At 35.7% G+C, this 14,986-nt stretch overlaps 1 protein-coding gene and 1 long non-coding RNA gene across 6 annotated transcripts in view; one reads left to right on the forward strand and one right to left on the reverse strand.

The window, feature by feature from the left end:
* Positions 1-7,094, reverse strand: part of LOC141346575 (uncharacterized) — a 23,593-nt gene extending 16,499 nt beyond the window's left edge. Inside the window, exon 1 of the long non-coding RNA XR_012357227.1 lies at positions 6,978-7,094. This is a non-coding gene — a long non-coding RNA (uncharacterized lncRNA). The remainder of the gene's footprint in view (positions 1-6,977) is intronic.
* On the forward strand, positions 883-14,749 carry slc4a8 (solute carrier family 4 member 8). 5 transcript variants are annotated; one of them, XM_073851485.1, is made up of 18 exons: positions 883-1,036; positions 1,130-1,217; positions 1,367-1,513; positions 1,592-1,692; positions 1,922-2,096; positions 2,234-2,367; positions 2,781-3,026; positions 3,814-3,919; positions 5,371-5,532; positions 5,631-5,744; positions 7,748-7,909; positions 7,996-8,247; positions 9,657-9,725; positions 9,812-9,985; positions 11,093-11,224; positions 11,691-11,803; positions 12,001-12,141; positions 13,274-14,749. In XM_073851485.1, exons 1-17 carry the CDS (start codon positions 894-896, stop codon positions 12,137-12,139), a joined length of 2,457 nt encoding a protein of 818 aa, XP_073707586.1. In that variant the 5' UTR covers positions 883-893; the 3' UTR covers positions 12,140-12,141; positions 13,274-14,749. The 5 variants fall into 5 exon arrangements, with proteins under 5 accessions (XP_073707586.1, XP_073707588.1, XP_073707587.1 ...); XM_073851487.1 differs by having other exon boundaries at positions 12,001-12,109; XM_073851486.1 differs by having other exon boundaries at positions 11,694-11,803.
* The last annotated feature ends 237 nt before the right edge of the window (positions 14,750-14,986 follow it).

Consider the following 14,986-nt stretch of genomic DNA (forward strand, 5'->3'; position numbering starts at 1 on the left):
ATATATATATATATAAACAAAATGAAAAAGGCACATAACAAAATTACTAAAACTTGAACAAAAATTTAAAATAAAAACAGAAAATAAAAGCTCATTAATAAATACTGTAATAGTATATATACACTACTAGTCAAAAGTTTTTAAACGGTAAGATTTTTAAAGTGTCTTCTGCTTATTCGAATATATTTTAAAATGTAATTTATTCCTGTGATTTCTAAGCTAAATATTTAGCATCATTACTCCAGTCACATGATCCTTCATAAATCATTCTAATATTTTGATTTGCTGTTCAAAAAAACATTTATTATTATTATGTTAAAAACAGCTGTGTATAAATTTTTCAGGTTTCTTTGATAAACAGAAATTTCAGAAGAACAACATTTATCTTAAAATATAAACCTTTTGTAACATTATAAATGTCTTTATTATCACCTTTGATCAATTTAAAGCATCAATTTGTATTTGCTAAATAGAAGTATTAATTTCTTTGCAATAAAAAGATATATATACTGATTCCAACCTAAAAAAATGTACGCAGCTGTTTTAAATATTGATAATAATACATGTTTTTGAGCAGGAAATCAGCATATTAGGATGATTTATTAACGATCATGTGACACTGAAGACTGGAGTAATGATCACTTTGATCACATGAATAAATTACATTTTAAAATATTTTCAAATAGAAAGTAGTTATTTTAAATAGTAAAAATATTTCAAAATTTTGCTGTTTTTCCTGTACTTTGGATCAAATAAATGCAGGCTTGGTGAGCAGAAGAGACTTCCTTAAAAACATTAAAATATTACTGTTCAAAAACTTTTGACTGGTACTGTAAACATTACAAAAATAACACTGCTATGACGTTCTTTCTCCCTAGGTGGACACACATTTCATGAAGAAGATCCCCACTGGAGCAGAAGCTTCCAATGTGCTGGTTGGGGAGCTGGACTTTTTAGAGAGATCCATTGTTGCATTTGTTCGCCTGTCTCCTGCTGTTCTGCTCTCAGGGCTCACGGAAGTTCCCATTCCCACTAGGTACAAAGTGTTTGAGTATTTGTTTACAAATGCATATTTGGAGCTGATAACTTCACTATAAGAGAATGATCGAAATAAATTTTTACTCTACAGATTCTTGTTCATTTTGCTTGGTCCCGATGGAAAAGCCCAACAGTACCATGAGATCGGTCGCTCCATGGCCACCATCATGACCGATGAGGTCAATGCATATTATTCTCATCTCATTGGATATTAATGCATTGCAACTCTTTACATTTATAGAAATACAATTTGTAAAATAACTGAAATAAAAAAAATATTTTTAAAAGCAAATTTTATTTAATATATTTTAATTCTTCCTATATTTAGATTTTCCATGATGTTGCATATAAGGCCAAGGACAGGGGTGATTTGTTGGCTGGTATAGATGAGTTTCTGGATCAAGTGACAGTTTTGCCTCCAGGAGAATGGGACCCTTCTATACGCATAGAACCTCCTAAAAGTGTCCCATCACAGGTATGGGAAAAACCAACAAGTTTGGCTAAAGTAATTGATTGTGACTGATTTGTTGTAATTTAGCTATTCCTCTAAAAGGAGAAAAGAAAGATGCCAGGAGTGCCAAACGGAACAGCTGTTCCCGTTGAGGAAGAGCAGCATGGAGAACACCACGGACCAGAACTGCAAAGAACTGGAAGGTGTGTGGTCAAGTTTTAACAACACTGTGCAAGACCAAATATCCTCACTAGTATATTAAATCCTGAAATCATCTACACTGGGGGAGCCAACAACAGTCCCCATAAGGAAAATAGCCTAAACATTGAATAATGTCTTTAATATGACAAAAAAGGTTGTGTTATTAGCTCAGTATGAAAACATTGGAAATCAATGGAAATTTAGCTCTATGTCTCTTCACTCTCTCTGTAGGCTGTTTGGAGGACTGATTCTGGATGTGAAAAGAAAAGCTCCATTTTATTTTAGTGATTTTAAAGACGGTCTGAATTTGCAGTGTATAGCTTCTTTTCTGTTCCTGTACTGTGCCTGTATGTCACCTGTTATCACGTTTGGCGGACTTTTGGGAGAGGCTACAGAAGGACGCATTGTAAGTACGCAAACGCAGTTTTGTTTCTGTGTGGTCTAATAGGCAAAGTCACGTAAAATGTGTTTGTGATGCAAAACACAGTAGTCGTGTATTTATGTGTGTGTGTGTGTGTGTGTGTGTGTGTGTGTGTGTGTCAGAGTGCGATTGAGTCTCTTTTAGGAGCGTCTATGACTGGAGTAGCATACTCTTTGTTTGCCGGACAGCCGTTAACTATACTGGGCAGCACGGGACCTGTCCTCGTGTTTGAAAAGATTCTCTTCAAGTTCTGCAAGTCAGTACAGACCAAACCAAGTAGTAATCCTAATATACTTAATTATTAAAGGGATAGTTCACCCAAAATTGAAAATTCTGCCATTGATTACTTGTTCAGTTCACAGAAACATAGTAAGGGCATCTTTTAAAATACTCCATGTGAAATTAGTGGTTCAACCGTAATTGCATGAAGCTATGAGAATACTTTTTCTTAGCTCTCAGATTTCATTAAAAACATCTTAATTTGTGTTCTGAAGAACAACATGAGGGTGAGACAGAATATATATATTCTGACAGAATATATATATTCTGACAGAATATATCAGTGTAGAATTCATTTCTTATATTGTTTAATAAATCTGCAAGTTATTTCATATACAATCAGATTTTTACCCGCTATATTGTCTCTCTCGTCCATTTCTATCCCTGTAGAGACTATGATCTCTCATACCTGTCTCTGCGCACTTGTATCGGACTGTGGACGGCTTTCCTGTGTCTGCTTCTTGTGGCAACGGATGCCAGCTCCTTGGTCTGTTACATCACACGTTTCACAGAGGAAGCGTTTGCTGCGCTCATATGTCTTATCTTCATTTATGAAGCACTAGAGAAACTTTTCCATCTTGGAGAACTCTACCCCATCAACAGACATGCTGAGCTGGACAAACTAACACTGGCCTAGTAAGTATAAACACAGACGCCCATGCACCTGCTCATTAGTTATGGTAGTCAGGAAAGAATAGAGTGATTTTACAACGCATTATCAATCGGCCATATTGGTGACACTGAATGTAAACAATGCCACTGAACCGAACGAAACTCACATATTTTGATTATTGCTGATGAAAATTGTCAATTATTGTCATGTTTTGGGCTGTATTAATCGGTCAGATCTGGAAAAACATTTGAAATACTACAGACTGCCAAAAGTTATAACAAATCAAGAAGAAGAACGCAAAAAAACTCTCTGAGGAACAAAAGGAGTTTGTGGTTGGTCAAACTGAACCAGGATTTCCAGGGCAAGAATCTTGACAACATTTATGTTTGTTCTTATCATTTCCGGTCAGGTAGATGAAATATTAGGCTAATATCTTAATTAATACTGCTTGTACGTATATCCAGCACCTATTAACTTAAGTTTGTCAAAATATTGCGCCCTTTCCTGCTTACTAAGTCTTTCTCTATATGATTTAGCACCTTCAACATGTTTTTCCCGTAGTTTAGGCAGCATAAATTAGCAGAACAACGTATTCAGTAGTACATTAACCATGCAATCCATGCTGTTGTTTACATCCGAGTATCGCCAATATAGCTCTGCATCTGGGTAACTGACCAAATTGTGATGTAAGTGCAAATCCTCTATAGAGATGTATCCTAGACATAAATGCGATCAAATGGAAAGCAACAGACTTTTCTAAATAGTTATTTTTGAAAACATAATTTAACATATTGTATTGTGTGCCAACAGCTGTAGGTGTGCAGAGCCTGATAACCCCAGTAATAAAACGCTCGAACTGTGGAATCAAAGAAACATCACAGCCTCTGCAGTGCCATGGAGCAACCTCACTGTAACGGTACTTCAGCCTTCCACATCCATCCAAAATTTTAGCAAATCACAGGAAACTAAAAAATTCTTACATGGTCTAAACTTAATAAAGCAATACTTTGTTTAGCAGGCTGATAGAACAGAGGTCGTAAACTTTATACTGACACCTACTGGCGAGGATGTATTATCCCACAAAAGTTTTTGGTCACTGATGCCATTTTAGAAATACCCTGTTCATCTTGATCTCATGTGAGTGTAGATGATTTTGAATAGACCTGTATACATGTATGTCAAAAATAGTATTCATTTCTTTTTGGTGTAAATAATAATGAGGTCAAAAGTTTACAAATGCCTTGCAGAATCTGCAAATATTCTACCAAAATAAGAGGGACCTTACAAAATGCATGTTATTTTTCATGTAGTACTGTATTTCACATAAAAGACATTTACAGATAGTCCACAAGAGAAAATAATAGTTACATTTAAAAAAATTGAGCCCGTTCAAAAGTTTACATACACTTCCTTCGAAATACACTTCCAAAAATCCTTAAGGTCCCACAAATTCTTTGGGTTTTCAGCATTTTTATGTATTAAACCCTTTTCAACAATGACTGTATGAATTTGGGATCCATCTTTTCACGTTGAGGACAACTGAGGGACTAATATGCAACTATTATGGAAGGTTCTAACACTTACTGATGCATTAAGAGCTAAATTTAAAGATCAGGGTAAATTTCACTTATTTTGTTTTCTGAGAAACGCAAGTATCTTTTGTAGATTCTGAAGGGCAGTACTAAATAAAAAAATATGATATTTAGGCAAAATAAGAAAAATGTACACATCTTCATTCTGTTCAAAGGTTTACACCCCTGGCTCTTAATGCATTGTTTTTTTCTTCTTCTGAAGCATCAGTGAGTATTTGAACCTTTTGTAATAGTCGCAAATGAGTCCCTTAGTTGTCCTCAGTGTGAAAAGATGAATCTCAAAATCTTACAGCCATTGTTAAAAAGGGGTCAAACACACAAAAATGCTGAAAAACCAAATAATTCATTGGACCTAAAGGCATTTTCTGAAGAGTAGTGGGCAGTTTAACTGAACAGCTATCACCAAACAAAAAATAAATAAATAAAGCTGTGGAACATTCAGGTAACAACACAGTATTAAGAATCAAGTGTAAACTTTTGACCTCAACTGTATCTCAGTTTTAACTTCTCAACAGCTTTACATTGTCATAAACACCAGTTTGTGAAATGACTGGTGTCAAGCAGTGAAAAGAACATCTTATGGCACACACTATACAACTGAAGTCCTATTACTGCAGTGCGGTGTTATTTCACAGTGTAGTCTCACACAGATCGCATTTAGTGCTAATCCTATTTTCACAGCTGAGTCAGCGTCTCGGCTGCCAGCGCAGTTAAACATGAGCCAAACTGTGTGTGTGTGTGTGTGTGTGTGTGTGTGTGTGTGTGTTGTGAGTAGGAGTGTTTAGATCTCCAGGGGCAGTTTATTGGATCGTCGTGCGGACACCATGGTCCCTACACTCCTGATGTGCTCTTCTGGTCAGCCATCTTGTTTTTTGGTACCTTTTTACTGTCTACCTCCCTGAAACAGTTCAAGACTAGCAGATACTTTCCTACACGGGTGAGGCTAAAGTACTCACAAACACAGTTTTCATACATAGTGTCATATTCTATGCAATAAAAGCAAAGTGTGTATTTTTGTGTGTTTCTGCGATGTAGGTACGGTCAATGATCAGTGATTTTGCTGTGTTCCTCACCATTGTTTTCATGGTCCTGATTGATTATTTAATTGGAATTCCATCCCAAAAGTTACAAGTGCCCAGCAAATTCAAGGTAGGGGTCATAAACGAGTATGCACGCACATTAGCTCTGGATATTTTCTAAGACCTCTAAATCATTAATGTGAACAAAACTTTGCAAAAAAAGTGGTATACCATAGAGTAAAGTACATTTCTTCTGCCCCCTTGTGGATTATCCATGCTCTCTTTTCAGGAAGTTTAATATACTTTCCAAAGTGTTGACTTTTTTGTTGTGATTAACATGTGTTTTTGCCTCTGTGCTGGTGGTGAAGTATTTGCAAAAATAATTAATATTATTAGTAGTAGTAATATTTAAGAAATAATATTTACTGGATCTAAGCAGTGTGTGCGTAATATTTCGTCCATCACTTTATATTTGAGGTACATTTATGTCATTCATAATTGAAATGCATTTAATGATATATTATTCCAAGCCAGTCTTTAAATTATATAATCGTTAAACAAAATTTTATTACAGCAAAAGCAGTAATATTGTATAATATAGCTGCTTTCTATTTGAATATATTTAAAATGTAATTCTTTCCTGCGATCAAAGCTAAATTTTCAGGATCGTCACTTGACATAAAAAGCCTTTGTAACATTATACACTATACCATTTAAAAAGAGTCAATTTTATTTATTTTATTTTTTCTTGTTAATACTTTATACTTTTATGTAACAAGGATGCTTTAAATTGGTCAAAAGTGATAAAAAAGACATTTGTGTTAATTCATCAAAGAAACCTAAAACTAAATCTACTCAGAATAATATTTTTTTTGAGCAGCAAATCAGAATATTAGAATGATTTCTGAAAGATCATGTGACTAGTAATGATGCTAAAATTTAGCTTTGAAATCACACAACTAAATTACATTTTAAAATCAATTCAAATAGAAATTATTGAAGTTATTGTAAATAGTAAAACATATTTTCAAAATTGTACTGTTTTTGCTGTCCTTTGGATCAAATAAACGCAGGCTTGGTGAACAGAAGAGAAAAATCTTACTGTTCAAAAACTTTTGACTGGTAGTGTATGTCCAGAGTAAGAACTGATATTTACTTGTATTTTTTATATATTCACTATTTTTATATTATTGCAAACTCTTGAAAACATAAAATATGCAATTTGACAAATAAACCAAAATAAATGCAAAAGCTAATCCATTCATATTTCTTAAAAACAGATCTGTGCAGGTCAGTAAAGACGAAACGCATTTCATTTCTTCTTAACAGCTTTGCTTGTGAATCATGTTCTCTCAAAGCTTACCTTACAGTGATAAAAGCACTGCTTCAGTCTTCAAAGTTGTTTAGTGCCCACTCATAATCCACAACAGTCGGGTTTTTGTGCATGTTTGTTCTTGTCTTGTTTCTAGGCACATTTTCTCAAATGATTCGTTTAGAGTGGCACCCCTGCAGTGACAGATTAGATGATTAGACAATGCTGAGTCTTGGAATTGAGTTTATGCCCCAGGCTAATCTGGATACACACATTGTGCGCAGACAGTGATCAATGAACAACTGAACTGCACTAATATTTAATCCATAGTTAACAAGTATGCCTCAGTTTAGACTGAATTGTCATGAACATTGCATCATTCTCAGTTATTTTTTAGAAATCCATCTTTGTCAGCCTGGCAAATGCTGAAAATCACAGTTTACATAAGTATAACAAATAAGGAAAGTGTACACTACACTGTAAAAAATATTTGGTTAATTTATCAAAAATCTACAGTATTGTTCTAACATTTTTAAAGGGATAGTTCAACCAAAAATTTAACCTCTGTCATTAATGACTCACCCTCATTTATCTTCGGAGCACAAATTAAGATATGTTTGATGAAATCTGAGAGCTTTCTGATCCTACATAGACAGCAACGAAACTGAAACGTTCCATGACCTGAAAGAAATCCATCAAAGGGATAAATAATATTTTTACATAATGAAGCCTTTCTACATTTGCCATAATAAATTCATTAGTAATCATTGTATTTTCAGGGGTTTGGTCAGTTTTTTGACTTCTCCTGGTTTTGTTTACAGCCCACACGTGATGACCGTGGTTGGTTTATTAACCCTATCGGGAGAAACCCATGGTGGACTGTGCTGGCTGCTGTAATACCAGCTCTTCTCTGCACTATACTCATCTTCATGGACCAGCAGATCACCGCTGTCATCATAAACCGCAAGGAACACAAACTGCTAGTATGTTTATTTTTTTAAATTAGCCTTTACAAAGGATGTGTGTGTGTGGATCATATGTAAGTGTGTGTCCTAATTTCTCTACACAGAAAGGCTGCGGGTACCATTTGGACCTTCTGATGGTTGGAGTGATGCTGGCTGTATGTTCCATAATGGGGTTACCCTGGTTTGTTGCAGCAACCGTCCTGTCAATTACCCATGTCAACAGCCTGAAGCTAGAGACTGAAAGCGCCGCTCCTGGAGAGCAACCTCGATTTCTGGGTATTAGAGAACAGAGGCTGACTGGTCTGGGCATTTTTCTACTCATGGGGTTATCTGTGTTCATGACTGGAGCACTACAGGTACTTACAAAAGTTCTGTGGTTGTCATATAATACCTACAGTGGCATTCTTAAAGGGATAGTCCACCTAAAAATTAATCTGTCATAATTTACTACTACTCCTCATAATAATACAAACATGCACAGTTGTGGTCAAAAGTTTACATACACCTTGCACAATCTGCAAAATATTAAATATTTTTTACCAAAATAAGAGGGATTATACAAAATGCATGTTATTTTTTATTTAGTACTGACCTGAATTTATAAAAATGACCCCGTTTGAAAGTTTACATACATTTGAATCTTTATACTGTGTTGTTACCTGAATGATCCACAGTTGTTTTTTTGTTTAGTGATAGTTGTTAATGAGTCCCTTGTTTGTCCTGAACAGTTAAACTGCCTGCTGTTCTTCAGGTCCCACAGATTCTGTGGTTTCTCAGCATTTTTTTGTATTTGAACCCTTTCCAACATTGACTGTATGATTTTGAGATTCCTCTTTTCACACTGAGGACAACTGAGGGACTCATATGCAACTGTTAGAGAAGGTTCAAACACTCACTGATGCGCCAGAAGGAAAAACGATGCATTAAGAGCCAGAATAAGAGCATTAAGACAATTTGAAGATCAGGGTAAATTTGACTTATTTTGTTTTCTGGGTAACAAAGATCTTCTATAGCTTCTGAAAGTACTGAATTAAAAAAAGAGATGTGATATTTAGGCAAAATATTAAAAAAATGTACACATCTCCATTCTGTTCATTCTGACTCTTAATGCATCGTTTTTCCTTCTGGAGCATCAGTGAGCATTTGAACCTTCTGTAATAGTTGCATATGAGTCCCTCATTTTGAATCAAACATTCATTGTTGGAAAGGGTTCAAATACACAAAAATGCTGAAAAAACACAGAATTTGTGAGACCTGAAGGATTTTTCTGAAGAACAGCGGGCAGTTTAACTATTCAGGACAAACAAGGGACTCATGAAGAACTATCAATAAACAAACAAAACCTCTATATGTAAATGTCTTTTATGTGAAATATCTTACTCAGGTCAGTACTAAACAAAAAATAACATGCATTTCCTATGATCCCTCTTTTTTGGTAAAATAATTAACATTTTGCTGATTCTGCAAGGTGTATGTAAAGTTTTGGGTTCAACTGTATGACTTACTTTCAACATAGAAGAAGATATTTCGAAAAATGTTGACTTTCATAGTATTTGTTTTTCGTCTATACTAAAGAAGTCAATGGGACCCGAAACTGTTTGGCTACTAACATTCTTCAAAATATCTACTTTTGTGTTCTACAAAAGAAAGAAAGCCATACAGGTTTAGGATGTTTTTTTTTTTTTTTTAACTATCCCTTTAAATGAGACACGGTTAAAAATATATGAATGTCACTGCTTTCAATGTCCTGCCTTTTGTTTCACAGTTCATTCCCATGCCAGTTCTCTATGGGGTTTTTCTTTATATGGGCGCCTCATCTCTAAAAGGCATTCAGGTAGAGATATTCATCTGATACTAAACATACATAGGCATACTGACTTGTCAGTCACTCATTATCTTTCTCTGTCCTGTCTTTCTCAGTTCTTTGACCGTGTGAAGTTGTTTGGTATGCCAGCGAAGCACCAACCAGACTTTATTTATCTACGTCATGTTCCTCTGAGGAAGGTTCACCTGTTCACTCTGACCCAACTTACCTGCCTTGTGCTGCTCTGGGTCATCAAAACTTCCCCTGCCGCAATTGTCTTCCCTATGATGGTACGAGCCAAAACAAAGAAAATACTTTATGTTAGGAGTGGTAAAACAAAAAATGTAAAATGTTTCTATACTAGTATTTTTACAGTATAAGTGAACACAGGGTTTGAAATAATCATAAATTGTGAGATTTACATTTATACTGTACCTTTGGCAGAAAACTTTTGGCAGAGTTTTAAGACTTGTATGGCTTAATATAATATAACTGATGTCTCTTACTGAAAATATGTAGTAGAAAACCCATGAAAGCCTACATTATTTAAAAATCCACATTGATTTATAAATATTTCGGGCTATGGGGGGCACCATTATTTCAATGACGTGAAATGGTTGCACTCTGTGAGCTACTGTCGCTACCTGTTGCTATTTTTAGCGCACACAACTTGAAATTCACAACTCAGAAAATAAAATACTGACACAATGCCACATTGTGTGGCTTTTGCTTGTCACTTTCAGTTGAAGGGCAACAAGAGAAGCGATGCAAGTCTTCACTGCTTTCCTAGCGATATGAAGAAGAGAAAAGAATGGAAAGATGCCTGTAGACGAATAAAACTTCCTAAAGACCCGTGTCTTTGTTCTCTCCACTTTAGCCCTGATGCCTTTGAGGCTTTTAGTAGACAACAGCTACTGAAAGAGCTTACAAATGGCAGAGACATGACCTGCCAAATGCCATCCTGGCAGGATGCCGACGCTTGTCATGACTCCGCAGCCGATGAAGGAGTTTCTTAGCGTGAATTTCACCCGATATCCAGTGGCGTTTAGAATCCTTGTGTGGAAAAATCTATGGTACGGCATTTGGTTTAAGCCCATGGTTATATCCATTGCCACCTGTAAGCTCTTTCAGTAGCTGTGGTTTCCGAGTTGTGTTGTAGTAAAAATAGCAATGGGTAGTTGCATGTGGATTTTTTAAATAACGTATTATTAAGCTATACAAATCTGTATGGTGCATTACAGTAAATTTTATCAATTCATGCAATCCCTGGGAATAAAACCCATGACCTTGGTATAGCTAGTGCCATGCTCTATTGTAAAGTGATGAATGTTGATTTAAGAACCATTGTAATCATAGAGTAATAGTATATTAGTAGTAAAAGTGTTTTTCTTCTGTAGGTGCTGGCATTAGTGTTCATCCGTAAGCTGCTGGACTTCTGTTTTTCCAAACGGGAGCTTAGTTACCTTGATGATCTGATGCCTGAGAATAAGAAGAAGAAGTTGGATGATGATTCCAAACAGGCAGAGGAGGTTTGTGATCCATATGCAGAGTTTAATAAAGCAAAAAGGTCATACAGCAAATAGCGGTAGAAACACTGCCGTATTTATAATGTGCTTAGTTTGTACATTTTGCCTTATGGTCAGTAGGAAATATCAGTTTACATTTCCAAACATTTATTTTGCCAATTAATTGTAATAATCCTGTGAGATTTTTGTTTGCACAAGGAGTCTGACAACAGCCAGTGCTCCACACAGAGATCTGATCTCAAAATCAATGTTTGAAAATGTAAAGTAATATTTCGCAACAACACACTACAGCAACAGAAAGAAATAACTGACGTAAAAACATGTTTTAGCTGGTGGAAATACTAATGTTCTAATAATTTTGGCCACCATTGTACATCAACCTAAAACCTAAAGCATTGTTTTCTGTCACATGTAATACACAAAACACAATGAAGGATGGTGCATGTACTGTATGTGTTAATATGAGTAGCAGGAATCACAGGAGATGCTGGTTGATGACTCTGACAAATCACAAGACAAAGACAAAGTGCAGATCCCAACGGAGAACAAACCTCTACACTCACCTCGAAGCTCAGACCCCAGGTACCACACTGCTGCAGACCTCCAAATCAAAAGCTCTGTGTTTTAACACAAGCACTTGAGCCTGGTTTTCAAAATAAGCTTACACGCCAATGTCCACTGTTTCTAATAATGTGTACTTACTAACATTCACCTTTCCGTCTCTCCCCTTCTCCTGCCTTCACCCCTCCTTTCCTTGACTTTGTCCATCTGTTGTCCAGGACTGATCCCTCTGATATTAACATATCTGAAGAAATGTCTAAAACTACTGTGTGGAAATCCCTCAATTCCAATCACATGGACACACAACACTCAAACACACATAAAAAGGCAAGGACTCTCGCTCTTTCCGTCCTTTAATGGTTAGTTATTGTTCCAGTTCCCTAAATTTCCTTTCTTACCCATGTGTCTAAATCCTTTGTTGATTGTAGATGGCATTGTTTTTTCATCAGGACAGATTTGGAGAAATTTAGCATTCATCACCAGTGGACCCTCTGCAGTGAATGTGTGCCGTCCGTTAGAATGAGTATCTAAACAGCTGATAAAATCATCACAATAATCCATAATAATGGATTCTGTTCAGTAAAAAAAAAAAAGTAAATTCCCTGTTTTTGTCTCTCTGACATTTATTCAGAACTGTTTTTGCTTGTACTGATTAGGTCAAAAGTTTTCACCCCAGCTCTTAATGCATTGTTTTTCCTTCTTTAGCATCAGTGAGTGTTTGAACCTTCTGTAATAGTTGCATATGAGTCCCTCAGTTGTCCTCAGTGTGAAAAGATGGATCTCAAAATCATAGTCATTGTTGGAAAATGTTCTAATACAAAAAATGCTAAAAAAAAACAAAGAATTTGTGGGACCTGAAGTATTTTTCTTTAGAACAGCAGGCAGTTTAACTGTTCAGAACAAACAAGGGACTCATGAACAACTATCACTAAAGAAAAAAAACACAGCTGTGGAACAATCAGGTAACACAGTATTAAGAATCAAGGGGGTGTAAACTTTTGAACAGGGCATTTTTATAAATTCTTTTAGACTATATGTAAACATCTTTTATGTGAAATATCTTATTCAGGTCACTACTAAATAAACAGCAACATGCATTTTGTTTGATCCCTCTTATTTTGATAAAATATTTAACATTTTGAAGTTTCTTAAAGAGGGATGTAAACTTTTGACAAACACAGATTTTTGCTTCTCAAGACGTTAAAGAACTGAAGCGTACTTGTGTGGACTACTTGTAGATTACTGTGGTGTTTTCATCATCTTTTTGAACTCTCATTGTGACGGCACCCATTCGCTGCATTGAATCCATTGGTAAGAAAGTAAAGCAACGCTAAATTTCACCATATGTGTTCTGATAAAGAAACAAACTCATCTACATCTTGGATTTACTGAGGGTTAGTAAGTTTTCAGCAAACTTTCATTGTTCCGTGAATTATTCCTTTACGTTTGAATTATCAGGTTGCTAAAAAGTTCCTGTTTCTCTCCTCACAGGAGGTTCCGTGAAGTAACCCCACAGAAAGAAGAAATTACATTCTTAGCATCGGTTGTTTGAAATCCCGCAGACCTACCGAAGCAGCCATGTGCTAAAAACACACGGATATTTGTTCACTCCTTTCCACTGTTTCTCACACACATGCGTTCACACACATGTGTGTTTATGTATAGCTGTGTGAGATATATTGGTGTTTCAGTGTATATGTGTGAATATGTGCAACATATTCTCCTACCAAATCCAGGTTACTTTTAATGATTAGTTGAGTTTTAGCAGACATAGGCGTCTCTGTGCTGTGCTGTAGTGTACATGTATTTTTTTGGGGTAACTGTCTGGTTCTCATTCATAGAATAATACAGTTGTTTAAATGTTCTCATTTTAACTATATACCTGCTGTAGATATTACTGTATATGTGTGGTTTGTTCATCGTCAAAAATCCACGATAACACGTGTTTAAGCCAAATGGCCGGTCAGAATAATAACCTCAGTTTGAACTATTTTTGTGCCAGTATAAATAGCCATCAGTTACGTTAGACCAACATGGCCATGAACCAAATCGGTCCTTATCCAGACTTGTCTATTTTTATCGCGTGTGTTGTATTGAAACTTGTTAATATTGAGCAATAAAATGCTTCTATATGGTTAGGTCACCAGGGACACTGATGGATAAGTGTGAACTCTGTCGTGATTTATTTTTACCACTGTTTTAAAGTCACCCCTCACTTCCTTGTAAGAACAGAGTGCTTGAAACTGGTTTCCATTAGACGCACCATCCAAATTTAAGGCACAAGGGTTGAGGGTAATCTGGACTGTTCAGGTTTTCTTTTGAAGACTATGTTCATTCACGACTCCAAGTAATAAGCCATCTCCTCTAGACTACCTCCCCACACTTTTAAAACTCCCACGGTAGTTTCTGCACTGAAAGAGGTCAAAAATATGGTTGTGTTTTTAACCTCAGTGAAATAACACTTTATTTACAGTTGCACTTTGTGTAGATATATACTAATATGATTTTATATTTTAAAGGGAATTATTATATAAAGTATAACAGTGTGATAGTTATTTTAAGTAAATAATTTTCTTTTTATATAAATGTATTTTAATAAAATGAGTTGAGCAGATACAGCAAGACACCGGCTGTTAATATGAATGGGTTACAGCTGTACTTTTCTTACAGGACCAGTTGTCTGTAAGTTGTAATTTCACTTTATTAAACTGCCTTCAGATGATAGTAGAATGTCAATATTTAATTTGGAATGTCGACTCAGCTTTGGAATGTTGAGGAATGAGGAATTTTCCCAGCCAGACATTAAGCTACTAAATTATCTATATTGTCCCCTCCATGGCTTTCTTGTTTACGGAAATGTTGTCATTGACTTGATTGTACGTTATCTTAATGCTGGGATGTGCTCAAAGAGAATGTCTGTTTCACTCCAATAAATTTTAAATTTTCTGAATGAGATGAACCTGCTAAGAGTTGTGCATGTGTTTTTTTGGGCATGTTTTTGTGACATATCAGGACACAAATGTGTGTAATAACATGGGTATGACATAGGTATTACAAGGAGAGGGTGACTTATGAGGACATTGCCCATGTCCCCACTTTTCAAAAGGCTTATAAATCATACAGAATACGTTTTTTTGAGAATGTAAAGATATGCACAGTCTCCTGTGAGGGCTAGGTTTAGGTGTAGGGAAGGTGTAGGGTGAT

This window comes from Garra rufa, chromosome 12 (assembly GCF_049309525.1).
Source record: "Garra rufa chromosome 12, GarRuf1.0, whole genome shotgun sequence".
NCBI classification, from domain to species: domain Eukaryota; kingdom Metazoa; phylum Chordata; class Actinopteri; order Cypriniformes; family Cyprinidae; genus Garra; species Garra rufa.

What these genes read in the sequence shown, in the direction of transcription:
- slc4a8 (XM_073851485.1), top strand. Translation starts at nt 894, where the DNA reads ATGAAGAAGATCCCCACTGGAGCAGAAGCTTCCAATGTGCTGGTTGGG. An exon ending in TCATGACTGGAGCACTACAG is followed by an intron (nt 8,248 to 9,656) that starts GTACTTACAAAA and finishes TTTGTTTCACAG; the next exon opens with TTCATTCCCATGCCAGTTCT. An exon ending in CAATTGTCTTCCCTATGATG is followed by an intron (nt 9,986 to 11,092) that starts GTACGAGCCAAA and finishes TTTCTTCTGTAG; the next exon opens with GTGCTGGCATTAGTGTTCAT.